The 26,460-nt window shown below is 43.8% G+C and overlaps 1 protein-coding gene across 1 annotated transcript; it reads right to left on the minus strand.

Annotated features, from left to right (window-relative positions):
- Window positions 1-3,153: 3,153 nt before the first annotated feature.
- LOC123136067 (UBX domain-containing protein 4) lies at window positions 3,154-8,782 on the minus strand. The gene is made up of 12 exons (XM_044555354.1): window positions 8,465-8,782; window positions 8,181-8,328; window positions 7,999-8,094; window positions 7,382-7,458; window positions 6,663-6,736; window positions 6,099-6,159; window positions 5,274-5,341; window positions 5,102-5,183; window positions 4,809-4,895; window positions 4,385-4,465; window positions 3,595-3,714; window positions 3,154-3,504 (listed from the first exon to the last, which is right to left on the minus strand). Exons 1-12 carry the CDS (start codon window positions 8,630-8,632, stop codon window positions 3,331-3,333), a joined length of 1,236 nt encoding a protein of 411 aa, XP_044411289.1. The 5' UTR covers window positions 8,633-8,782; the 3' UTR covers window positions 3,154-3,330.
- Window positions 8,783-26,460: the final 17,678 nt, after the last annotated feature.

The following is a 26,460-nucleotide window of genomic DNA, read 5'->3' on the forward strand; positions in this document are numbered from 1 at the left end:
TGCCCGCGAGGAGGAACTCAGCCACCTCCTCTACTCCGTCTCGGCGGCGTCGGCCTCGTCTTCGGCGGAGAACCTCACTGAGCACACATAGGCCTACGTCACGGACTACATGTGCGCGCCATCGTCGGGGCCGGTTCAAGCGCAGGACACGTACTGGAGGAGAGAAGGGAGCCGAGGCATGAGTAGTCCCTTGGTCTTGACGGCATCAGCAAGCGCAGGCCGGTGGTCGGCGTCCATGACGGCGGCGGCGCTGCGTGCAAGGCGCCCGCCGCTAGGTAGAGAAAGAATGGGGCTACTTCCAGCTCCAGGTGGACCTAGGGCATGGTCGACGCGGCGAAGTCGGGCATCTGATCGAACGACCTACAGGCAGCTCCATGGCTAGGTGGAGTAGGGGAGGGCGGCCGCCACCGGAGTGAGCTGAAGAGTTGTCGGGCCGGGGAAAGGCGGAGGTGGAGCGGGCATCATGCAGTGAAGAGCAGCGAAGGTGATCTATATAGAGAGGCATACGGCAATGCAGATACATACGGACTTTTTGAGAGAAAACTGGATAGGCGGCGACCGCTCATTGGAAAGAGACACGTCATGTGAATCACCCACCGCCCATGCATGCATGCACTAAGCAGTGAAAATCAATCACGTCACGCATCTATGCCCCCTGCCATGCAGGCCCAACTCCACCGCCCAGCAGACTGCTCGGTTGACTTGGTACAAAATCCTGAAGAAAATCTCTAGGTGCACCCCAATGTGCATCCCATCAAAACCCCCAGTAAATAACGTGTCACATGCCTATTGGTCGGTTTTTTACTAATAGAAAAAAGTCAAAAAAATCAGGTAAAAGAAACCTAGCTAGGTTTAGTATATTTAGAATTCCTACCGACTGAAAAGCAAAACTAATACTAGAGTTTGTTTTGATTTTGCAGCGGCGCCAAAATGGCGATTCTTTTCTTGCTCCGGTCTGGTGGTGCATGCGGCATGCAGAGCATCGCAGGCTTCGCAGATCCCAGTCGTCCACATATACAGTTGCACACGACTTTCTCCATCAAAGGAATCCGGTAGCATGTAGACGCCTTTTGAAGGAGTCAAGGGCATCTTCAAAGGGCAACGGCAATCCGTTCATGGACATGGATCAGTCCATGGACACGGATGCGTGAGGCAACCATCCGAGGCTAGCCGCATAAATTTCAAACCGCATTTTAACAAAGCAGACGAAATTCATGCAAAACCGGCTGATATTCATCACAGTTTGAATAGAAAATAGCGCACCATCCACACACATAAAATGCAAATTAAGTCAAGTACAAATAAGGTCTCAAATACGACTAGATCCTGAATGTCCAACACTTTTTCGTGAACAGATCATGTCCTCTACTGTCACACATACTTTCCCTTCAGCTTCATCCAACAGTGTGTGCACATAAATGACCGTCCCTCTGACCTGTGATACACCACGGCGGCGCGTGCGGGGTACATATAATGTGTAGACCAACATTGAGGAAAGGAATCAATCAACAAGTTGAGCAAGAGAAATTAAAGTAAAACTTACCATCTTCATGTACGCGTGCAATGGCCACCTTGCCTCGAGCTGACTAACCAAGTTGCAAAACTTGATGATGCTGACCTGGATAGCGCGCCAATGATACGACAACGACCTCACGTTGCATCGTTAAATGATGTACATGTCGTAGGGCGCAATGTGCTTTCCTGCATGAAACTTCTCATGCACTTGCTCCAGACGTCCAACAATGCCTCTGTGGCGGCCGGAGACGAACAACAGCGGAGGCAGAGGTGGAGGGTGCGGATGCAAAGCAAGAGGGGAAGGGGCGGAGTGGAAGAAAATGGGACCGGGAGGGGGATTGAGTGGGCTGGGGTGTCGTGTCGGAGTCCTACATTTCGGGTGTCCGGACTCCCGCAAACCTCCCACACTTTTGTCTCCAATTCACGGGAGAAATCGCGTCCGGACCACCCCACGGACTGATACAGGTCGGCGTTGGATGGTTGTCGTGGTTCGTACGGTTGCGAGAGGTCTAGGGGTTTGCCTTGGAGATAGAAGCGGACTATATGGAAAAAAAAATAGCAATTCAATAAAAAGTCAAAAATTTCTGAAAATATTTTTGAAATAAACTTCCATCGTACTCGTGAGAACAGTTCCACAAAAAGAAAAGTCCACTTTGACTTCTTTTCCAAAAAGACAAATTTTTGGCAAAATGCCAACTCCTGTAGCTCTCCTCCTTTCTCACCATCGACGTAGAGCAGCACATCGACCTCTGGTTCGATCCTACTGCCGACTTCCATACCTATGCCATAGACGCCGACCTCTAGCATGTAGACGCTTTTTTGAAGTGTATGTTACATACTAGCATATGTTAATTTTTGAGTCTTTTTTTTCTCCTGAGGGATCGTTAATTTTTGATTCGAGAAGTAGCTTCATTTTTTATTTTTTTACTTTTGAGGGATACATGCTACACTTCCGGTAATCCGTTGTTTCTGTTGTGAGGTCAAGGCGTGTGGGGCCGTGGAAATCGTTTTGGGCCGTACTAACGGCCTGTTTGCAAAGCCGTATTTTTTTTTCTTTTTTGCGGAACGTATTTTTTTTTCTTGGAAGAAGACAGAAGCTTTGCGACTTGTTTTAGTTTTTTTTTTGAACTTGTTAATTTCCAAATTCATCATTTTATAAAAAAAGTTAACAACTTTTTAGAAATTTGCCAAAGCCAAAGAACCTAACCTCCATCCAGTAGAGGGTTCACAACTTATTCACAACGGAGGAGGGTCCTCGCAAAAAAAGCAGAGGAGGGGGCGCCGACTCAGGTAAAGAGCACTTCGCACATGTGCTACATGTGTGGATATACCTTCGTGTGCGCATGCAGCAGAAATTTGTTTCTTGTGATATACTCCATCCATCTGAAAATACTTGTCATCAAAATGGATAAAAAGAGATGAATGTAGAAGTAAAATACATCTAGATACATCCCCTTTTATCTATTTTGATGACAAGTATTTTCGGACGGAAGGAGTACTGTATAAGTAGGCTACTTTTATTTTGCTGCATCACCTGTTGGATTCAATGACCCCCCACGTTGTTGATCTTTACATGAGGCAAAGGACTTCTATTTTGCTGGCAGTAATAAAGTTAAACTGAGGAGTGGAAGCCTAGACTTTGGAAAGATCTTCTTTGGATAGAACCAGTTCACCTGTGTAAAAATTTCCCCGTGTTGTCCGATATTTCTCATAAGCAAGATCACACTATTTTACAGTTTAATTCGACAATTGTTCGCCACATTCCCGATTCAGACGACGGATTTTCAGGAGGGAATACAACGGGGACTCCCCGATTTAGAGGACTCCAAAGAAAGGGTTGGTGATGGCGGAATTGAGCTCGGCTCCAGCGACATTCAGGACGGCCTTGTCAACCTTGTCCCTTGCCAGAAACAAGATCTCCTCGCCTTCCGGTTTCTCAAACCCGCACAGCACGAGGAACTCTATGCCCCCAAGGCTCCCAACTCTCTCCTGCAAGGAACAGAAGACATACCATCAGTCTCGGGTTATTCGGCAGGTTAGGGGCGTCGTTTTTACCAGTCCAGGGAAAGGGGAACTCACCTGGAATGTAGCATTGGTAAGTCTGATCTTCCTGAATTTCTCCTCGTCGGGATTTTTAACCACGTTTCCGATGTAGGTGAGGAGCGTCTGAAAAGCCCTCTTTACTTTAGCGTCCTCCTCCTGTCACAACAGTAGTCCCGTGTAGGTAAGTATGATCAAATCGATTATAATATCCAGACTTATTTTATATGTAAGTATGTAAAAATCAGCATCATATAACTAGTACAGTTTATATTAATTATTAAGGTTTGTGAATATACTGGACTAGCATAGAGAAAGCGCACATCACTGATTGAGTTGTTACCAAATGATAGCAAGGTTCAAAACAAAACAGGAAACCAAACTGGACAAGTCATTCACTACAAGACAGTGAGTCCATGCAAGAAATATCATAGTCCCGATAGTATGCAAACACACTCGAGACAAATATGACCCTGCACAAGTCATATCAGGCATCAAAGAGAAACTGGACACAAAGCAATGTATATCAGGAGATCCCAAACTGTGCTGAGCCTATTTTCACCACAATTTTCTTTTCACCGGGTGCAGATGAGCCTGGGCTCAGAAATGGATATTTGGGTTATTATGCACGTTACTTTTCTTCTATGATTGCTACTTCTAGGAAGATAGCAGGATAGAGACCTTCAAAACCTGCAGCTAGCCACTCTAACTTAGGTCCCTCAACCTCATAAACTAATGTCTATGTTCGTTACAACTGCCATTATATGTGTATGTGTCAAACTGCTCCCATACCGTGATCCATAGTTCACATCAAATTAACGGACAATACCTTGTTCTGCTGCTTGATATTTCGTAAGCAATCCCTCATCCGCTCTGCCTTTGTGGCTGGTCTGACAGGTAAAAATGCACTCTGCAAAATTTAAGGCCACAGTTAAAGAATTAACCAATATTAAACATATCTTATCAAAGGTAAAATGAACTCTGGCCTCTCCAGACGGTTCTAGAGGGCCCATCACAGGCTGCCCAACCAGAAAACAAAGTAGGATTCACATGGAAGAGGAGTCCTCTATTTGTTCTGAGAAGTGAGAGGTTCAAAAGTACACGAAAATCTTGTCCATCTCACATGTTAGATTTTTGGGAAGGCAACTTAGGTGCTCAAAATAGTGTAATGTCGTGTTTAAATTGACAATGGTGCACAAAATCTGGATCAACAGGTTACAATGGCAAGGTCAATCGGATTAAAAAAAGGGTACCTTCTTCTCTTCAACAGGCGGTGGTGCACTTGGCTTGGATGCAGCTGGGGCTTCTGCCGGCAATCCAAGTTTTCTTCTACGTTCAGCCTGAGAATAAAAATATGAGAAACTGTTTGAGGCTTAATGACTACAGCTAGTTAGCAACCAAATAAAATTGCATTCAGTTGAATAACTCCAGGTTAAATCAAAGTAAAACATTCCTTTCCTACACAAAAGGTAAATATATACTAGTAACTGAAACCAAACTAGCAGCATATGAATATTCCTGAAATTGAGATGGATGAATAAGAAACCTTGTCCTCTTCAAGTTTTTGGCGAATCTTTTCTCTGGCTCTCTTCTCCTCCTCTTTCTCAAGCCTTCTCAATTCTATAATGCTGCCGATGGCAAGGAAAAATTAAGCAAAACTTGATATTACCAGCATAAGTCTAGTAAAATAAATAATAATAATAAAATAAAGAACCAACCGTTTCCTTTCATTTAACTCCTCCATTTTTTTGGCTTCAAGAAGCTCCTTACCAATCCTTATGCGCTCCTACAAAAAAGCCTAATCCGTGAGGCAAAATAATAATAAAAACTTTAAAAAATGCATACTAGATATAGAGCTAAGAAATAGTATGCTAAGGCCATTACTTTCTAATGTTGAGCCATAGTGTAACTTGTAAATGATGAGATGTTATCACATGAAACATAAACTAGCATTGAGATAACATGGATAAAATTTTGTGTTTGGTATCCTCACATAAACAATGTAGTATAGCTTGTAAACATTGTCTTGCTGATAGTACTGCAGAGTAAAGACTAACATGAAAAAAGGAAAATGTGTGTACCCTAAAAACCTCCAACAAACAATCTGTTGGGGATATACATAATAACATATTCAGAAGATGAACAAGAAAATAAAATAAACTCCTTCCACTTGCAAATACACATCAGCAGACAAATTTGAGACTAGAGGTTAAATAAAATAAAATGAAAACCATAGGAAGCTTTTGTACTGAAATATTAACATAAAGAGCTATCGAAAATATATTTGTTCAGCAAATATTCTTCCAATTTGGATTGTATGGTCCAAGACACATGATTGAACAATTATAAAATGGAGTGAAAAAAATGATCATCTGTCCAGAAGAAGCCAGATGGAGATATATGTTACAGGTTATGCTGATGTCGTCCTCTGTTTATTCTGATTAACAAATTTATATACATTTAAAGTACATAAGTAGGCATATATTACAAATCAAGAAAGTAAAAAAAGACATTTTTACAGGGGAAAATGAAAGTTGACATACCTTTTCCCTTTCTCTCTCCATCCTTTTTTCTTCTTCTTCTTTCTTTTTACGAGCACGCTCCCTACAGGAGGGATGGATACTCTCAGTACGAGGTGTCTTGGAAGAAAATATTATATTCCACAAAAAGATACATACTGAGTTCAAGACAAGTGCTCTTCATCTCAGAAATTTCTCGTCCATAACCTATGGCTACTAGTATATGTTACTATGCCCTTTATTCTGAATCAAAACTCTAAGATTTGTGCACAATTAAGGAGAAATGGCACCTTTCAAAAGCAGTGTTGTAAAAACTGCACATTTTCTCTACTAAAGCTATCATTCCCCAAAGCGCATGCTTAGGGCACTGCATGTTCACAAAAGTATAAAGGCACCATACTTATGTTGTGTATTATGGTTATTTATTAAAGTTAAAGGTAGAAAATAAAGAAAATAATAAGTATCCAAATGTCAACGAATTGATTTAGTACAACGAAAAATAGCCCGACAAACAGACAAATATCTGCTACTTCTAAAGAGAATTATTTAATCACCAGCCCATGATTCAAGAATGGTTTATAAAAGCACCTCAGCTCTTGTGCCTTAATCTTCTTCTCTTCCTCAGTTAGAGAGGGCTTGTTAGCCTCGGTGTTGGCCGGCACCTGAGAGGTGAAATAAGATACCTTAAATAAGAAACCTGCAGATGATATGCACTGGAGAGAAATATTGTTCTAGCCAAAAGTGTCAGCAACATCTATTCAGCGACCATTGAACACACTGCTAATAGATGCTCAGTGGACAAAACTAAATCAAGCAAGCAAGTTGGTCCTTGTGCATGGGCAGTTGGGCACACATGGAAGCAGCAATAAGTGGAGTAGCTTTGGCAGTTGAATTCAGCATCAGCTATAGTTTAAGCTGATAATGTTAATTTCAAAGTAGCATTTCACCATAAAGTGAACACATCCAATTAAAGCTTTTTTTTATACAAAACCCCTTAAATGTTGCATGCTTATATTGTGTAGACACTTCTTGAACCATGGAATTCCAAAGTGGTGAAACCATGTCATTTGGGAAAAGTACAACACCCTCATACATTCATATGAATAAACCATTGCTTCTGGAAGAAGCATGGATAACATATCAAAGAATGAATTTGCTACTAACTGCAATTAATTAAAATATAACCGTGATGAAAAGACTACCAAAACAATACTTACTGGCAAACATGGGACCAAGCACCATCAGAAATCAAAATGAGCAAATCTCTACTCTAACAAACAATGAAGAATAAAATAAAAACTTCATACCATAGGCATTTCATCAATATCTGGATCCTCCTGATGCTCAGAGAGCCAATTAATGGCGCCTTCAATGGTGCTATTACCTATGTAAAAGTACACAGGTTCAGAAAATTTGCAGCTGCATGAGATAATATCAAAAAAGGACCTATAAAATATGACTGGAGAGTGGAGATGGTAAAAGAATATTTCTATACACTGTTTATGCTGGTCCATTCAGGTAATTTAGTCATTTGATAAAAAGAGATTATAGTTTGATATAGTCGGTTATTCAGTATTATCACCCCCGTTCATATTTGTAGGTTATCCAATAATTAAACTATCAACATTTTCTTTCATTTACATGGTTTTCTTTGGCTAAGTAATCTGATATCTTATGCCATTCAGAACCCAATAGTATATCCTAGCGTGACACAGCACTTTGAGTAAGTTTATTCTTTATTCGATGAGTATGAAGTAAATTAAGATATGGCTCTCAATAAATCACAGGCAATGTTATGTTTGAGATATTCTGACAAGGGCCACAGTAAAATGATCTTATTATCATAGGCAATGTTATGTGCAGTGGCATCATCAACCGATAACATGACAGTCAAAGGAGTCAGAGGCTGTAGCTATATACATACCGGAGAAGTGAAGTGCCCTAGTGGCACGCGCAGTCGAAAAGCCCATGGATTCGAGTTCCCCAAGCATCTCCTTGTTCACCTCTGGCGCCACCAACTCTGCCAGAATCAAAACATGCCGTCAGCATTCGAAATCTGTCACATATGAAACAAGCCCTTTGCCTATCTCAGATTGGAAACCGCACCTTGCGGCTCCGCACTCCCCGACGCGTCCACATCCATGGCCTCCAAGGCCGGCTTCGGCGGCGCCTCGAGATCGATGGGCTTGGCCGCCTCCATGGTCTTGTCCGTGAACTCGGCGTGGCCCGTGCGCTTCCTGTGCAGGTCCACCTCCTACACACACCGAATCGACAGACGGAACTGGATCAGGCACCGACGGAGATGTAAATCTAGAAGGCAGGATCAACGAAAACCACCAAATCCGGCCGGGTCCCGTCGGGGGGGCGGAGATGGGGAGGCGAGATCTTACGGTCTGGGAGCGGCATGGCTTTCCGCAGTCGGCGCAGACGAGGTTGAGGACGGCCTCGGTGGACTCGGCGAAGTTGGTGTGGGAGGTGGCCTCGGCGTGCGCCTGCGCCTCCTCCACGCTCCTCAGCTGCACGCCGCAGTCGCCGCACCGCAGGGACAGCCCCGCCATTGCTGCTTTCGACGGCGTCGCTTCCGATCGAGCGAATTTGGGGGCGAAAGTCGAAAGCTGCTTCCTTTGCGAGGAGGTTTAGGGTGTGCTCGGTGAAGAGAAGAAGAGGAGACGGTCAAGCAAGTTTATCAGGATGCGCCCGCAAACGGGGTCGTCCAGGAGAGGACACCCAGTTCGGATTCATCAGTTGGGAGTATTAGTATTAGATTCGTATTCGTATTCGTATTCAAAATAATTTTTCAATTGTATATTTTTTCCAAAAACTTCTTTGATCTATTGATAAGATATAACAGCAGTACACAACCACATATATATATAAGTAAAAAAAAGTGAAGTCGTGAAGTTGGATCTAATTCTCGCATTATTCTGTTTCAGATTTTTTTTACGATGTGCGTTCAGTAAGAGGAGACATCCCATCATCTACGAAGAACAAATTCCGAAGTAATTACACATAATAGAAAAATAGACTCAGATTCAAGTTCCGAAGTAATTACACACATAGAAATTCAAAAAGAAATCGATGTGATCCACGTCATAATTCATATTGGATTCCCAAATTTATTAATGAAAAAAAGAAGCAATCGCAGAATTAGAGAAAGGTCTACAAAAGGAAATTAGCTTTGTAAACCCGAGATTTAATATTTTTATTGGAAAAGTTAAAGAACCTTATAGACAACCTAATATATTGACTTCATCAATCTCAACATATTATGCCAGCTTAATTTCTCAAAAGTGCACATCCAAAAAACCCTTTTTTTAGAGCATTTGGGCCCGAAAACATTGCTCCAACAGCTGCCCTGCCCTATCTGTATTTTTTGTGGTCCGCTATTAGGTGGCCCAAGCAGCCCCTAGTGCTGCAAATTTGCAAAAACCAAATCGCTACACACATTTACCCAACCGCCACGCTGAAGCTTCCTGCGCGCGACCGCCGCACCGCCTCCCTCCCGCACGCGATCGCCGCCGCAGCCATGGGCGACACCTCCTAAGGCCACGGTGGTTTTTCGTGACAATGTTTTGGCCACCTATCTCGCCGCTAATCCGGTGTAGCATAAGCGCACCAAACACATTATGTTTATGCATCTTGTTTACTTAGGACGACGGTAGTAAATAAGATGATCCCTTATAAAATTTCAAGAAGTGTTCTCCCCTAACTGTGCACCGTTGCTACAGTTCGTCGCTTCTAAGCACCACGTGATGATCGGGTGTGATGGATTCTTACGTTCACATACAACGGGTGTAAGACAGTTTTACACAGCGAAAACACTTAGGGTTAACTTGACGAGCCTAGCATGTGCAGACATGGCCTCGGAACACGGAGACCGAAAGGTCGAGCATGAGTCGTATAGTAGATACGATCAACATGAAGATGTTCACCGATGATGACTAGTCCGTCTCACGTGATGATCGGACACGGCCTAGTTGACTCGGATCATGTAATCACTTAGATGACCAGAGGGATGTCTATCTGAGTGGGAGTTCATAAGATGAACTTAATTATCTTGAACATAGTCAAAAGACCTTTTGCAAATTATGTCGTAGCTCGCGCTTTAGTTCTACTGTTTAGATATGTTCCTAGAGAAAATTATAGTTGAAAGTTGATAGTAGCGATTATGCGATCAGTAGAAAGCTTATGTCCTTAATGCACTGCTCAGTGTGCTGAACCCCAAACGTCGTTTGTGGATGTTTCGAACATCGAACATACACGTTTTGATAACTACGTGATAGTTTAGTTAAATGGTTTAAGTAGAGGCACCAAAGACGTTTTCGAAACGTCGCGGAACATATGAGATGTTTCGAGGGCTGGAATTGGGATTTCAGGCTCGTGCCCACGTCAAGAGGTATAAGACCTCCGACGATTTTCTTAGCCTGCAAACTAAGGGAGAAAAGCTCAATCGTTGAGCTTGTGCTCAGATTGTCTGAGTGCAACAATCACTTGAATCGAGTGGGAGTTAATATTCCAGATGAGATAGTGATGTTTCTCCAAAGTCATTGCCACCAAGCTGCAAGAGCTTCGTGATGAACTATAACATATCAGGGATAGATATGATGATCCTTGAGGTATTCGCGATGTTTGACACCGCGAAAGTAGAAATCAAGAAGGAGCATCAATCGTTGATGGTCAGTGAGACCACTAGTTTCAAGAAGGGCAAGGGCAAGAAGGAATACTTCATGAAACGGCAAATCAGCTGCTGCACCAATGAAGAAACCCGAGGTTGAACCCAAACCCGAGACTAAGTGCTTCTGTAATAAGGGGAACAACCACTGGAGCAAGATTACCCTAGATACTTGGTAGATGAGAAGGCTGGCAAGGTCGATAGAAGTATATTGGATATACATTATGTTAATGTGTACTTTACTAGTACTCCTAGTAGCACCAGGGTACATGATACCGGTTCGGTTGCTAAGTGTTAGTAACTCGAAATAAAAGCTACGGAATAAAACGGAGACTAGCTAAAGGTGAGCTGACGATATGTGTTGGAAGTGTTTCCAAGTTTGATGTGATCAAACATCGCACGCTCCCTGATACGGTCATGGTTCGAGCTAAAGATGTCAAAGAAGCGAACGCCAATTTAATTTCCAAGTCAGGTTATTTTGTTGCAAAACGTGTCATGGGCGTGATGCAGATGAAGGCGGGCATCAGTAACATTATTGCCGAGAAGACTGGTGTTCATTTGCCTAATTTGCGACGATGTAGAGATGGAAAAATGCGCATGGTATGTGGACCTGGTTTTGTGAGCGTGGCAAATCAAGGAGATAACTTGAAACATAATCATATATACCCAAGTGTGATGCGTGTACATGAATTATGTGACCGTAGAGCTGGAGGTGAACTACATAAAATCTCACCAGAAATATCTGCCACTTATCATGGAAATAACCGAACAATCTGGCAGAATCCAGCGCCCATCAAGGTGGTTCCTACTTTCCGTACACCTCCAGAATATATCAAAATCGGCAGCTTCCATTTAAAACTGCATGCGTACAAGAGAAGATCTGTCAAGGGATAAATTCTTTTTTTTTATATTTAATAGATTATCTTTATCTTTTAGGTAGTTGAACGTGAGCTTTTAAATTACTTTCCTAGTTCTTTGTACTAATCGTACTAATAGTACGTACATAGGAGTCTAGGTCGTTTGACCATTAGGTCATGTACGTGCACGTGAGGATCGGCCATATAAAAGGCCTTGCGTCCATGTAACTAGGGCAGTTTTTTTTGATCGGTGAGTTATGAAAAAAGTCAGAAAACGTCCATGTTTCGGACGACCCAATTGTGAGTATTTTCTGTGATTTGTTCCATCGAGAAAATCCACTAGCGACGGAGGGTTGATCATCATATCGGCGCCTACGTGCTGATCCGAGGGGATCGTTATTTTTGTTCGTGTATTTTCGTACACGGGTGAATCTTATTATTGGAGGTTGAGGGACCAGGTGGAAGAACAGTTGAACAAGCATCGCCGTGAAAGATCGGGCCATCTACACGCGCGAATTAGCATCTCGCTAGTCCGTGCTTCATCAAGTGGTATTCAGAGCAAAGGTTAGTCACGGCGATTCAGTTTGTAATATCATCTACGGAGTCGAGCATCAACATGTTGAGCAGGAACATATTGATGGAGGAGGAAGGCATTGGCGAGGTCACTCTTTTTCACACTCGTTGCGTCGTGAACGAACGACGTGTCAATCTGACAATCGATGAGAGTACTGCAGTCAATATGGTGAGCATCGAGGTGGTGGAAAAATTGGGGCTGAAGATGGCGCCTCTTGAAAGACCGTACATGCTGAAGTGGTTCAAAGGTGAAATCAAAATTACGCATCAGATTTTGCTAATTTTTGATCTGGGAAAATATTGTTGTGCGGAATTTTTCATGTTTGTCCTGTGTCCATGGTGTCGTGCCATCTACTACTTGGGCACCCATGGTGCAAGCGTGTTGGGGCTGTTCGGGATGTCAAGAAAAATAGTTATTCTTTATCACGGAAGGGCAAACAATTTTGTTTTATTCCCATGCCAACAGATGTGTTCGCTGCTGATTGGAAAGATCGTTTGCGAGAAAGAAGAGAAGAGGTAGAAGAAATAAAAGAAGTTGATGCACCGATGAAGGGGCTAAATCTTTTGGTGGAGAAGGTGAAAGATGATTGTGGTGCAAAGGGACAGCGGTGGAGTGTTTTTAAAACACAGTGCAAGATCAAGGACCGTGCATGCAAGATGATAATTGACGGTGGCAGTTTTACCAACGCCATTAGCAAAGATCTTGTGCAAGAATTGGGTTTGTCTATGTGGCGGCATCCTCAGCCGCACCATGTGAAGTGGCTATACAACTCTGGAAAACTAAAGATTACACATAAAGTACGTGTGACATTTGCTGTTGGAAATTACATTGACAAGGTGGATTGTGACGTTGTGCCTATGGATGTGTGTCATTTGCTATTAGGAAGACCTTGGCAATTCGATCATGATGCAGTACATGCTGGAAGATCGAACACATACACATTTATGCATGATGGGAGGAAATACGTGCTAAAGCCGATGCCGAATAGTGCAATCGCCAGAGATAAGCCAGTTTTGGAAAGAACGCTTGGACAGAAATTGGATTCGAAACCGAGGACGGTTTCTCTTCAAGGGAGAGAGGATGATACGGTCATGGTTCGAGCTAAAGATGTCAAAGAAGCGAACGCCAATTTAATTTCCAAGTCAGGTTATTTTGTTGCAAAACGTGTCATGGGCGTGATGCAGATGAAGGCGGGCATCAGTAACATTATTGCCGAGAAGACTGGTGTTCATTTGCCTAATTTGCGACGATGTAGAGATGGAAAAATGCGCATGGTATGTGGACCTGGTTTTGTGAGCGTGGCAAATCAAGGAGATAACTTGAAACATAATCATATATACCCAAGTGTGATGCGTGTACATGAATTATGTAACCGTAGAGCTGGAGGTGAACTACATAAAATCTCACCAGAAATATCTGCCACTTATCATGGAAATAACCGAACAATCTGGCAGAATCCAGCGCCCATCAAGGTGGTTCCTACTTTCCGTACACCTCCAGAATATATCAAAATCGGCAGCTTCCATTTAAAACTGCATGCGTACAAGAGAAGATCTGTCAAGGGATAAATTCTTTTTTTTATATTTAATAGATTATCTTTATCTTTTTAGGTAGTTGAACGTGAGCTTTTAAATTACTTTCCTAGTTCTTTGTACTAATCGTACTAGTAGTACGTACATAGGAGTCTAGGTCGTTTGACCATTAGGTCATGTACGTGCACGTGAGGATCGGCCATATAAAAGGCCTTGCGTCCATGTAACTAGGGCAGTTTTTTTTGATCGGTGAGTTATGAAAAAAGTCAGAAAACGTCCATGTTTCGGACGACCCAATTGTGAGTATTTTCTGTGATTTGTTCCATCGAGAAAATCCACTAGCGACGGAGGGTTGATCATCATATCGGCGCCTACGTGCTGATCCGAGGGGATCGTTATTTTTGTTCGTGTATTTTCGTACACGGGTGAATCTTATTATTGGAGGTTGAGGGACCAGGTGGAAGAACAGTTGAACAAGCATCGCCGTGAAAGATCGGGCCATCTACACGCGCGAATTAGCATCTCGCTAGTCCGTGCTTCATCACTCCCTCTACCATCAAGATTAGTATTAAACCTGAATAAGTGCTCTTGCACCTAAAGGAATGGTTTATTGAATTTTGATCATAGGGATACACATTTTCATGCCAAAAGATATAAGATAGTAATGATAGTACCACTTACTTGTGGCACTGCCATGTAAGTCATAATGGTATAAAACGCATGAAGAAGCTCCATGTTGATGGATCTTTGGACTCACTCATTTTTGAAAAGTTTGAGACATGCGAACCATGTCTATTGGTGTATATGCATGAAGAAACTCCATGCAAATGGACCGTTTGGACTCACTTGATTTTGAATCACTTGAGATATGCAAATCATACCACATGGGCAAGATGACTGAAAAGCCTCGGTTTCAGTAAAATGGAACAAGATAGCAACTTGTTGGAAGCAACACATTTTGATGTGTGCAGTCCAATGAGTGCTGAGGCATGCAGTGAATATCGTTATGTTCTTACTTCACAGATGATTCGAGTAGATGTTGAGAATATTTACTTGATGAAACACAAGTCTGAATTATTGAATGGTTCAAGTAATTTCAGAGTGAAGTAGCAGATCATTGTGACAAGAGGATAAAATGTCTATGATATGATCATAGAGATGAATATCTGAGTTACGAGTTTTGGCACACAATTAAGACATTGTGGAAATTGTTTCGCAATTAATACCGCCTGGAACACCATAATGTGATGGTGTGTCCGAACATCATAGTTGCACCCTATTGGATATGGTGCGTACCATGATGTCTCTTATCGAATTACCACTATCGTTCATGGGTTAGGCATTAGAGACAACCACATTCACTTTAAATAGGGCACCACGTAATTCCGATGAGATGACACCGTATGAATTATGGTTTAGAGAAACCTAAGTTGTCGTTTCTTAAAAGTTTGGGGCTGCGACGCTTATATGAAAAAGTTTCAGGTTGATAAGCTCGAACCCAAAGCGGATAAAATGCATCTTCATAGGAAACCCAAAACAGTTGGGTATACCTCCTAATTCAGATCCGAAAGCAATATGGATTGTTTCTAGAATCGGTTCCTTTCTCGAGGAAAAGTTTCTCTCGTTAGAATTGAGTGGGAGGATGGTGGAAACTTGATGAGGTTATTGAACCATCTCTTCAACTAGTGTGTGACAGGGCACAGGGAGTTGTTCCTGTGGCACCTACACCAATTGAAGTGGAAGCTTATGATATTGATCATGAAACTTCGGATCAAGTCACTCCCAAACCTCGTAGGACGACAAGGACACGTACTACTTCGGAGTGGTAAGGTGATCCTGTCTTGAAGGTCATGTTGCTAGACAACAATGAACCTACGAGCTATGGAGAAGCGATGGTGGGCCCGAATTCCGACAAATGGTTAGAAGCCATGAAATCCGAGATAGTATCCATATATCAGAACAAAGCATGGACTTTGAAGGACTTGCCCGATGATCGGCAATCCATTGAGATAAATGGATCCTTTAAGAAGAAGACGGACGTGGATGGTAATGTCACCATCTATGAAGCTCGACTTGTGGCAAAGTGTTTTCCGACAAGTTCAAGGAGTTGACTACGATGAGATTTTCTCACTCGTAGCGATGCTTAAAGTCCGTCGGAATCATGTTAGCATTAGCTGCATTTATGAAATCTGGCAGATGGATGTCAAGACAAGTTTCCTTACTAGTTTTCGTAAGGAAAGGTTGTATGCAATACAATCAGAAAAGTTTTTGTCGATCCTAAGGATGCTAAAAGGTATGCTAGCTCCAGCGATCCTTTTAAGGACTGGAGTAAGCATCTCGGAGTTGGAATGTACGCTTTGATGAGATGATCAAAGATTTTGGATTTATACAAAGTTTATAAGAAACTTGTATTTCCAAAGAAGTGAGTGGGAGCACTATAGAATTTCTGATGAGTATATGTTGTTGACATATTGATGATCAGAAATGATGTAGAATTTCTAGAAAGCATATAGGGTTATTTGAAAGGTGTTTTTCAATGGAAAACCTGGATTAAACTACTTGAACATTGAGCATCGAGATCTATAAGGATAGATCAAAATGCTTAATAATACTTTCAAAATGAGCATATACCTTGACATGATCTTGAAGGTGTTCAAGATGGACCAGTCAAAGAAGAAGTTCTTGCCTGAGTTGTAAGGTATGAAGTTAAGACTTAAAGCTCGACCACGGCAGAATAGAGAGAAAGGACGAAGGTCGTCCCCTATGCTTAAGACGTAGGCTCTTCAGTATGCTATGCTGTGTACCACACCTGAAGTGTGCCTTGCCATGAGTCAGTCAAGGGGTACAAGAGTGATCCAAGAATGGCTCACAGGACAGCGGTCAAAGTTATCCTTAGTAACTAGTGGACTAAGGAATTTTCTCGATTATGGAGGTGGTAAAAGAGTTCGTCGTAAAGGTTACGACGATGCAAGCTTGACACCTATCCGGATAGCTCTGAGTAGAGATACCGGATACGTATAATGGAGCAATTATTTAGGATAGCTCCAAGTAGAACAGTTGTTTGGAATAGCTCCAAATAGAGCGTGGTAGCTGCATCTAGGAGATGACATAGAGATTTGTAAAGCACACACGGATCTGAAAGGTTCAGACCCGTTGACTAAAACCTCTCTCACAAGCAACATGATCAAACATAAAACTCATTGAGTGTTAATCACATAGTGATGTGAACTAGACTACTGACTCTAGTAAACTCTTGGGTATTAGTCACATGGCGATGTGACCTGTGAGTGTTAATCACATGGCGATGTGAACTAGATTATTGACTCTAGTGCAAGTGGGAGACTGTTGGAAATATGCCCTAGAGGCAATAATAAAAGTATTATTATTATATTTCCTTGTTCATGATAATTGTCTTTTATTCATGCTATAACTGTATTATCCGGAAATCGTAATACACGTGTGAATACATAGACCACAATATGTCCCTAGTGAGCCTCTAGTTGACTAGCTCGTTGTGATCAACAGATAGTCATGGTTTCCTGGCTATGGACATTGGATGTCGTTGATAACGGGATCACATCATTAGGAGAATGATGTGATGGACAAGACCCAATCCTAAGACTAGCACAAAAGATCGTGTAGTTCATTTGCTAGAGCTTTGCCAATGTCAAGTATCTCTTCCTTTGACCATGAGATCGTGTAACTCCTGGATACCGTAGGAGTGCTTTGGGTGTATCAAACGTCACAACGTAACTGGGTGACTATGAAGGTGCACTACAGGTATCTCCGAAAGTATCTATTGTTTTATGTGGATCGAGACTGGGATTTGTCACTCCGTGTAAACGGAGAGGTATCTCTGGGCCCACTCGGTAGGACATCATCATATGCGCAATGTGACCAAGGAGTTGATCACGGGATGATGTGTTACGGAACGAGTAAAGTGACTTGTCGGTAATGAGATTGAACAAGGTATCGGTATACCGACGATCGAATCTCGGGCAAGTAACATACCGATAGACAAAGGGAATTGTATACGGGATCGATTGAGTCCTTGACATCGTGGTTCATCCGATGAGATCATCGTGGAACATGTGGGAGCCAACATGGGTATCCAGATCCCGCTGTTGGTTATTGACCGGAGAACGTCTCGGTCATGTCTGCATGTCTCCCGAACCCGTAGGGTCTACACACTTAAGGTTCGATGACGCTAGGGTTATAAAGGAAGCTTGTATGTGGTTACCGAATGTTGTTCGGAGTCCCGGATGAGATCCCGGACGTCACGAGGAGTTCCGGAATGGTCCGGAGGTAAAGATTTATATATAGGAAGTCCTGTTTCGGCCATCGGGACAAGTTTCGGGGTCATCGGTATTGTACCGGGACCACCGGAAGGGTCCCGGGGGCCCACCGGGTGGGGCCACCTGCCCCGGGGGGCCACATGGGCTGTAGGGGGTGCGCCTTGGCCTACATGGGCCAAGGGCACCAGCCCCAAGAGGCCCATGCGCCTAGGGAACCCTAGAGGGAAGAGTCCTCGAGGGGGAAGGCACCTCCGAGGTGCCTTGGGGAGGATGGACTCCTCCCCCCCTCTTGGCCGCACCCTTTTCTTGGAGTAGGGGGCAAGGCTGCGCCTCCCCCCTCTCCCCTGCCCCTATATATAGTGGAGGGAAGGGAGGGAATCCATACCTGAGCCCCTGGCGCCTCCCTCCCTCCCGTGACACCTCCTCCTCTCCCGTAGGTGCTTGGCGAAGCCCTGCAGGATTGCCACGCTCCTCCATCACCACCACGCCGTTGTGCTGCTGCTGGATGGAGTCTTCCTCAACCTCTCCCTCTCCCCTTGCTGGATCAAGGCATGGGAGACGTCACCGAGCTGTACGTGTGTTGAACGCGGAGGTGCTGTCCGTTCGGCACTTGATCATCGGTGATCTGAATCACGACGAGTACGACTCCATCAACCCCGTTCACTTGAACGCTTCCGCTTAGCGATCTACAAGGGTATGTAGATGCACTCATCCTTCTACTCGTTGCTGGTCTCTCCATAGATAGATCTTGGTGATTCGTAGGAAAATTTTTGAATTTCTGCTACGTTCCCCAACAGTAACATGTCTGTGTATATCACCAATTGATCCCTCTCTTATCTCTAGCTTTGTATAGTCTAACTACTAGAGATTTGGTAGGGTTAGTTGACTTGTCACTACTAGAGATTTGGTAGGGTCAGTTGGCTTGTCACGCAGGACATCTCCTGTATGTATTGCAACGACTCCGATGAATACAATTGAGTTGTGAAAGCACAAGTGCTCCCTTGGTGTTTTTGGTAATTAATGTCAACATATATTTTGTTGGACTAATAGTTCTATCTAGTATATTATAGACAAGTTCAACAGTGGCATGGCAAGGACAAGAGGATGTGGACTCTTTCAAAATGCTAAGGACAAGGATTGGCAAAAGCTCAAGACTCTACATTTTTTGTTAAGTGATCCAAGATCACATTGAGTCCATAAGAAAACCAATACTATTAAAAGGGGATGAGGTTTTGATAATGATCTGTTTGCTCAAGTGCTTAGTGATATTGCTCAAAAACCCTCGGGCACTTCCTCTATCCAAATTTGTCCTAAACCCTACATTCCAACTCGGTCCCATTGAAACATACCTATATGGACCCACCGAGTTCATCTGGACACTGCGACAGCCAAACCCTAACAAATCGGATCCACCGATAAGGATCTCGATCTCACCGAGATGGCCTTGCCAACTCTCTATTGCCTGTTGCAATTATTTCGATCTTACCGAGTTTTGCAATCGGTGCCACCGAGATGGCTTGCCAACTTTCTATTGCCTTATTGCTTCACTTCGGTCCTACCGAGTTGATGCAATCGGTGCCACTGAAACGAGGTTTGCCTTTACCATTGCACATCGGTCCATCCGAAATGTTTCCAGTCGGTCCCACCGAGACCTCCAACGTTCATATCTTTTACACAGGTCGATGCCACCAAGATTTCTAATCGGTGCCACCTAGTTGAGTCAAAAGTGTGAATGGTTGGATTTCGTGTGGAGGCTACATATACCCCTCCACCCCCTCTTACTCAGTAAGAGAGCCATCAGGACGTGCCTACACTTCCACTACTCATTTTCTGAGAGAGAGCTACCTACTCATGTGTTGAGATCAAAAGTTTTCATTCCTACCATTTGAACCTTGATTTCTAGCCTTCCCCAAATTGCTTTCCACTCAAATCTTTCTTCCACCATAGCCAAATCTGTGAGAGATGGTTGAGTGTTGGGGAGACTATCATTTGAAGCACAAGAGCAAGGAGTTCGTCATCATCGTCTATTAGCTTTTGGAGAATGGTGTCTCCTAGATTGGTTAGGTGTCGCTTGGGAGCCTCCGACATGATGTGGAGTTGAACCAAGAAGTTTGTAACGGTAAGGAGATCGCCTATTCATGAAGATCTACCCGAGTGAGGCAAGTTCTTCGCGGACGATGGCCATGGTAGGATAGACAAGGTTGCTTCATGGACCCTTAATGGGTGGAGCCATCCGTGGACTCGCGCAGTCATTACCCTTCGTGGGTTGAAGTCTCCATCAACGTGGACGTACGATAGCACCACCTATCGGAATCACGCCAAAAATCTTCGCGTCTCCATTGTGTTTGCACTTTTCAATTCCCATCCCTTTACATTCTTGCACTTGCATGCTTTACTCTTTCCGCTACCCATACTCTTGCTATGCTTGTGTAAAGTGTATCGTATGCCTATTAACATGTGCTAAACTCAACCTTAACTTGAAGAATTCTAAAAACGGTCACTTTTACTTGAAGAACTCTAATCACCCCCCTCTAGACCCACTACTGATATGACCCATACTCTTGCTATGCTTGTGTAAAATGTATCGAAGCCTAGAAGTAGTGCGGGTCAAAGGACTATCAATAGCGCGAGATGTCGCGCTACTGATACAATGCTACAGCTAACTTTTAACAGTAGCGCGTTTTGATCAGCGCTACTACTAACTTTACGTAGTAGTAGCATTCTTCATGAAATGTGCTGCTGCTAATAGTAGCAGCGCCTCTCTACAAAGCGCGCTGCTGATAAAAGCACGCTCCTGCTACCTACATACTCACGCTACCGCTAACTTTTCCTGTATTTTTTTATGCAGCATATTTGCACTGTATTTGTACAGCTTTTATACAGTAGTCTCATCTAAAGGAAATATGCCCTAGAAGCAATAATAAAGTTTTTATTTTATATTTTCTTATTCATGATAAAGGTTTATTATTCATACTAGAATTGTATTGATCAGAAACTTAAATACATGTGTGAATACATAAACACATATTGTGTCCCTAGTAAGTATCTACTAGACTAGCTCGTTAATCAAAAGATGGTTAAGGTTTCCTAACCATAGACATGAGTTATCATTTGATAATGGGATCACGTCATTAGGAGAATGAGGTGATGGACAAGACCCATCCATTAGCTTAGCATATTGATCGTTCAGTTTATTGCTACTCTCTCTTCATGTCAGATACATATTCCTTTGACTATGAGATCATGCAACTCCCGGATACCGGAGGAATGCCTTGTGTGCTATCAAACGTCACAACGTAACTGGGTGATCATAAAGATGCTCTACAGGTATCTCCGGAGGGGTTTGTTGAGTTGGCATAGATCGAGATTAGGATTTGTCACTCCGAGTATCGGAGAGGTATCTCTGGGCCCTCTCGGTAATACACATCATAAGAAGCCTTGCAAGCAAAGTGACTAAGGAGTTAGTTGCAAGATGATGTATTACAGAACGAGTAAAGAGACTTGCCGGTAACAAGATTAAACTAGGTATGAAGATACCGATGATCGAATGTCGGGCAAGTAACATACCGATAAAGGGAAATACATATGTTGTCATTGTTGGGGAACGTTGCAGAAAATTAAAATTTTTCCTACGATTTCACCAGGATCCATCTATGAGTTCATCTAAGCAACGAGTCAAGGGGAAGAGTTTGCATCTACATACCACTTGTAGATCAAGTGTGGAAGCGTTCAAGGGGATGGTGATGATGGAGTCGTACTCGTCGTGATTCGGATCACCGATGACCAAGTGCTGAACGGACAGCACCTCCGCGTTCAACACACGTACGGGACGGACGACCTCTCCTCCGTCTTGATCCAGCAAGGAGGAAGGAGAGGTTGAGGAAGGCAGCTCCAACGGCAGCACGACGGCGTGGTGTAGTTGGTGCAGCAGTACTCCGACAGAGCTTCGCCAAGCACGTACGGAGGAGGAGAGGTGTTGGGGAGGGGAGGGGCTGAGCCTTGAGTTGTCTGTTCAGCAGCCCCCCCTCATCCCTCTATATATAGGAGGAGAGGGGCAAGGGGGCCGGCCCTCTAGGGGAAACCCTAGAGGGGGGCGGCGGCCAAAGGGTGGGGGGCTTGCCCCCCAAGCAAGGGGGGTGCGCCCCCTTTAGGGTTTCCCCCCCAACCCTAGGTGCATGGGACCAAGGGGGGGCGCACCAATCCCACTAGGGGCTGGCTGCTATCCCTATGCAGCCCAAGTGGCCCCCCGGGAGGGGTGGTCCCTCCCGGTGGACCCCCGGAACCTCTTCGGTGGTCCCGGTACAATACCGGTATGACCCCGAAACTTTCCGGTGTCCGTTTAACAACTTCCCATATATAAAACTTTACCTCCGGACCATTCTGGAACTCCTCGTGACGTCCGGGATCTCATCTGGGACTCCGAACAACATTCGGTAATCACATACTTGTCTTCCTGATAACCCTAGCGTCACCGAACCTTAAGTGTGTAGATCCTACGGGTTCGGGAGACATGCAGACATGACCGAGACTCTCCGGTCAATAACCAACAGCGGGATCTGGATACCCATGTTGGCTCCCACATGCTCCTCGATGATGTCATCGGATGAACCACGATGTCGAGGATTCGACCAAACCCCGTATACAATTCCCTTTGTCAATCGGTACGTTACTTGCCCGAGACCCGATCGTCGGTATCCCAATACCTTGTTCAGTCTCGTTACCGGCAAGTCACTTTACTCGTACCGTAATGCATGATCCCGTGACCAAACACTTGGTCACATTGAGCTCATTATGATGATGCATTACCGAGTGGGCCCAGAGATACCTCTCCGTCATACGGAGTGACAAATCCCAGTCTCGATCCATGTCAACCCAATAGACACTTGCGGAGATACCTGTAATGCACCTTTATAGTCACCCAGTTACGTTGTGACGTTTGGTACACCCAAAGCACTCCTACGGTATCCGGGAGTTACACGATCTCATGGTCTAAGGAAGAGATACTTGACATTGGAAAAGCTCTAGCAAACGAACTAACCGACCTTTGTGCTATGCTTAATGTTGGGTCTTGTCCATCACATCATTCTCCTAATGATGTGATCCTGTTATCAACGACATCCAATGTCCATAGCCAGGAAACCATGACTATCCGTTGATCACAACGAGCTAGTCAACTAGAGGCTCACTAGGGACATATTGTGGTCTATGTATTCACACGTGTATTACGATTTCCGGATAATACAGTTATAGCATGAATAAAAGACTATTATCATGAACAAAGAAATATAATAATAACACTTTTATTATTGCCTCTAGGGCATATTTCCAACAGTCTCCCACTTGCACTAGAGTCAATAATCTAGTTACATTGTGATGAATCGAACACCCATAGAGTTCTGGTGTTGATCATGTTTCGCTCGCGAGAGAGGTTTAGTCAAGGATCTGCGACATTCAGATCCGTATGTACTTTGCAAATTTCTATGTCTCCATCTTGAACATTCTCACGGATGGAGTTGAAACGACGCTTGATGTGCCTGGTCTTCTTGTGAAATCTGGGCTCCTTCGCAAGGGCAATAGCTCCAGTATTGTCACAGAAAAGTTTGATCGGCCCCGACGCATTGGGTATGACTGCTAGGTCGGTGATGAACTCCTTCACCCAAATAGCTTCATGCGCTGCCTCCGAGGCTGCCATGTACTCCGCTTCACATGTAGATCCCGCCACGACGCTCTGCTTGCAGCTGCACCAGCTTACTGCTCCACCATTCAACATATACACGTATCCGGTTTGTGACTTAGAGTCATCCAGATCTGTGTCGAAGCTAGCGTCGACGTAACCCCTTATGACGAGCTCTTCGTCACCTCCATAAACGAGAAACATGTCCTTTGTCCTTTTCAGGTACTTCAGGATATTCTTGACCGCTGTCCGGTGTTCCTTGCCGGGATTACTTTGGTACCTTCCTACCAAACTTACGGCAAGGTTTACATCAGGTCTGGTACACAGCATGGCATACATAATAGATCCTATGGCTGAAGCATAGGGGATGGCACTCATCTCTTCTATATCTTTTGCCGTGGTCGGGCATTGAGCCGAGCTCAATCTCACACCTTGCAATACAGGCAAGAACCCCTTCTTGGACTGATCCATTTTGAACTTCTTCAAAATTTTATCAAGGTATGTGCTTTGTGAAAGACCTATGAGGCGTCTCGATCTATTTCTATAGATCTTGATGCCTAATATATAAGCAGCTTCTCCAAGGTCCTTCATTGAAAAACACTTATTCAAGTAGGCCTTAATGCTGTCCAAGAATTCTATATCATTTCCCATCAAAAGTATGTCATCTACATATAATATGAGAAATGCTACAGAGCTCCCACTCACTTTCTTGTAAACGCAGGCTTCTCCATAAGTCTGCATAAACCCAAACGCTTTGATCATTTCATCAAAGCGAATGTTCCAACTCCGAGATGCTTGCACCAGCCCATAAATGGATCGCTGGAGCTTGCATACTTTGTTAGCGTTCTTAGGATCGACAAAACCTTCTGGCTGCATCATATACAGTTCTCCCTTAAGATAACCGTTAAGGAATGCCGTTTTGACGTCCATCTGCCATATCTCATAATCATAGTATGCGGCAATTGCTAACATGATTCGGACGGACTTAAGCTTCGCTACGGGAGAGAAAGTCTCATCGTAGTCAATCCCTTGAACTTGCCGATAACCCTTAGCGACAAGTCGAGCTTTATAGATGGTGACATTACCATCCGCGTCCGTCTTCTTCTTAAAGATCCATTTGTTTTCTATCACTCGCCGATCATCGGGCAAGTCAGTCAAAGTCCATACTTTGTTTTCATACATGGATTCTATCTCGGATTTCATGGCTTCTAGCCATTTGTTGGAATCTGGGCCCGCCATCGCTTCTTCATAGTTCGAAGGTTCACCGTTGTCTAACAACATGATTTCCAGGACAGGGTTGCCGTACCACTCTGGTGCGGAACGTGTCCTTGTGGACCTACGAAGTTCAGTAGCAACTTGATCTGAAGTACCTTGATCATCATCATCATTTTCCTCTTCAGTTGGTGTAGGCATCACAGGAACATTTTCTTGAGCTGCACTACTTTCCCGTTCAAGAGGTAGTACTTCATCGAGTTCTACTTTCCTCCCACTTACTTCTTTCGAGAGAAACTCTTTTTCCAGAAAGGATCCGTTCTTGGCAACAAAGATCTTGCCCTCGGATCTTAAGTAGAAGGTATACCCAATGGTTTCCTTAGGGTATCCTATGAAGACGCATTTTTCCGACTTGGGTTCGAGCTTTTCAGGTTGAAGTTTCTTGACATAAGCATCGCATCCCCAAACTTTTAGAAACGACAGCTTAGGTTTCTTCCCAAACCATAATTCATACGGTGTCGTCTCAACGGATTTAGACGGTGCCCTATTTAAAGTGAATGTAGCTGTCTCTAGAGCGTATCCCCAAAATGATAGTGGTAAATCGGTAAGAGACATCATAGACCGCACCATATCTAATAGAGTGCGATTACGACGTTCGGACACACCGTTACGCTGAGGTGTTCCAGGCGGCGTTAGTTGTGAAACGGTTCCACATTTCCTTAAGTATGTACCAAATTTGTGACTTAAGTATTCTCCTCCACGATCTGATCGTAGGAATTTTATCTTTCGGTCACGTTGATTCTCTACCTCATTCTGAAATTCCTTGAACTTTTCAAAGGTCTCAGACTTGTGTTTCATTAAGTAGACATACCCATATCTACTCAAGTCATCAGTGAGAGTGAGAACATAACGATATCCTCCGCGAGCCTCAACGCTCATTGGACCGCACACATCGGTATGTATGATTTCCAACAAGTTGGTTGCTCGCTCCATTGTTCCGGAGAACGGAGTCTTGGTCATCTTGCCCATGAGGCATGGTTCGCACGTGTCAAACGATTCATAATCGAGAGACTCCAAAAGTCCATCAGCATGGAGCTTCTTCATGCGCTTGACACCAATGTGACCAAGGCGGCAGTGCCACAAGTATGTGGGACTATTGTTATCAACTTTACATCTTTTGGTATTCACGCTATGAATATGTGTAGTATTACGCTCGAGATTCATTAAGAATAAACCATTGACCATCGGAGTATGACCATAAAACATATCTCTCATATAAATCGAACAACCATTATTCTCAGACTTAAATGAGTAGCCATCTTGTATTAAACGAGATCCAGATACAATGTTCATGCTCAAACTTGGCACTAAATAACAATTATTAAGGTTCAAAACTAATCCCGTGGGTAAATGTAGAGGTAGCGTGCCGACGGCGATCACATCGACTCTGGAACCATTCCCGACGCGCATCGTCACCTCGTCCTTTGCCAGTCTCCGCTTATTCCGCAGCCCCTGCTGTGAGTTACAAATATGAGCAACGGCACCGGTATCAAATACCCAGGAGTTACTA

Source organism: Triticum aestivum, chromosome 6B (genome assembly GCF_018294505.1).
Source record: "Triticum aestivum cultivar Chinese Spring chromosome 6B, IWGSC CS RefSeq v2.1, whole genome shotgun sequence".
NCBI classification, from domain to species: Eukaryota; Viridiplantae; Streptophyta; class Magnoliopsida; order Poales; family Poaceae; genus Triticum; species Triticum aestivum.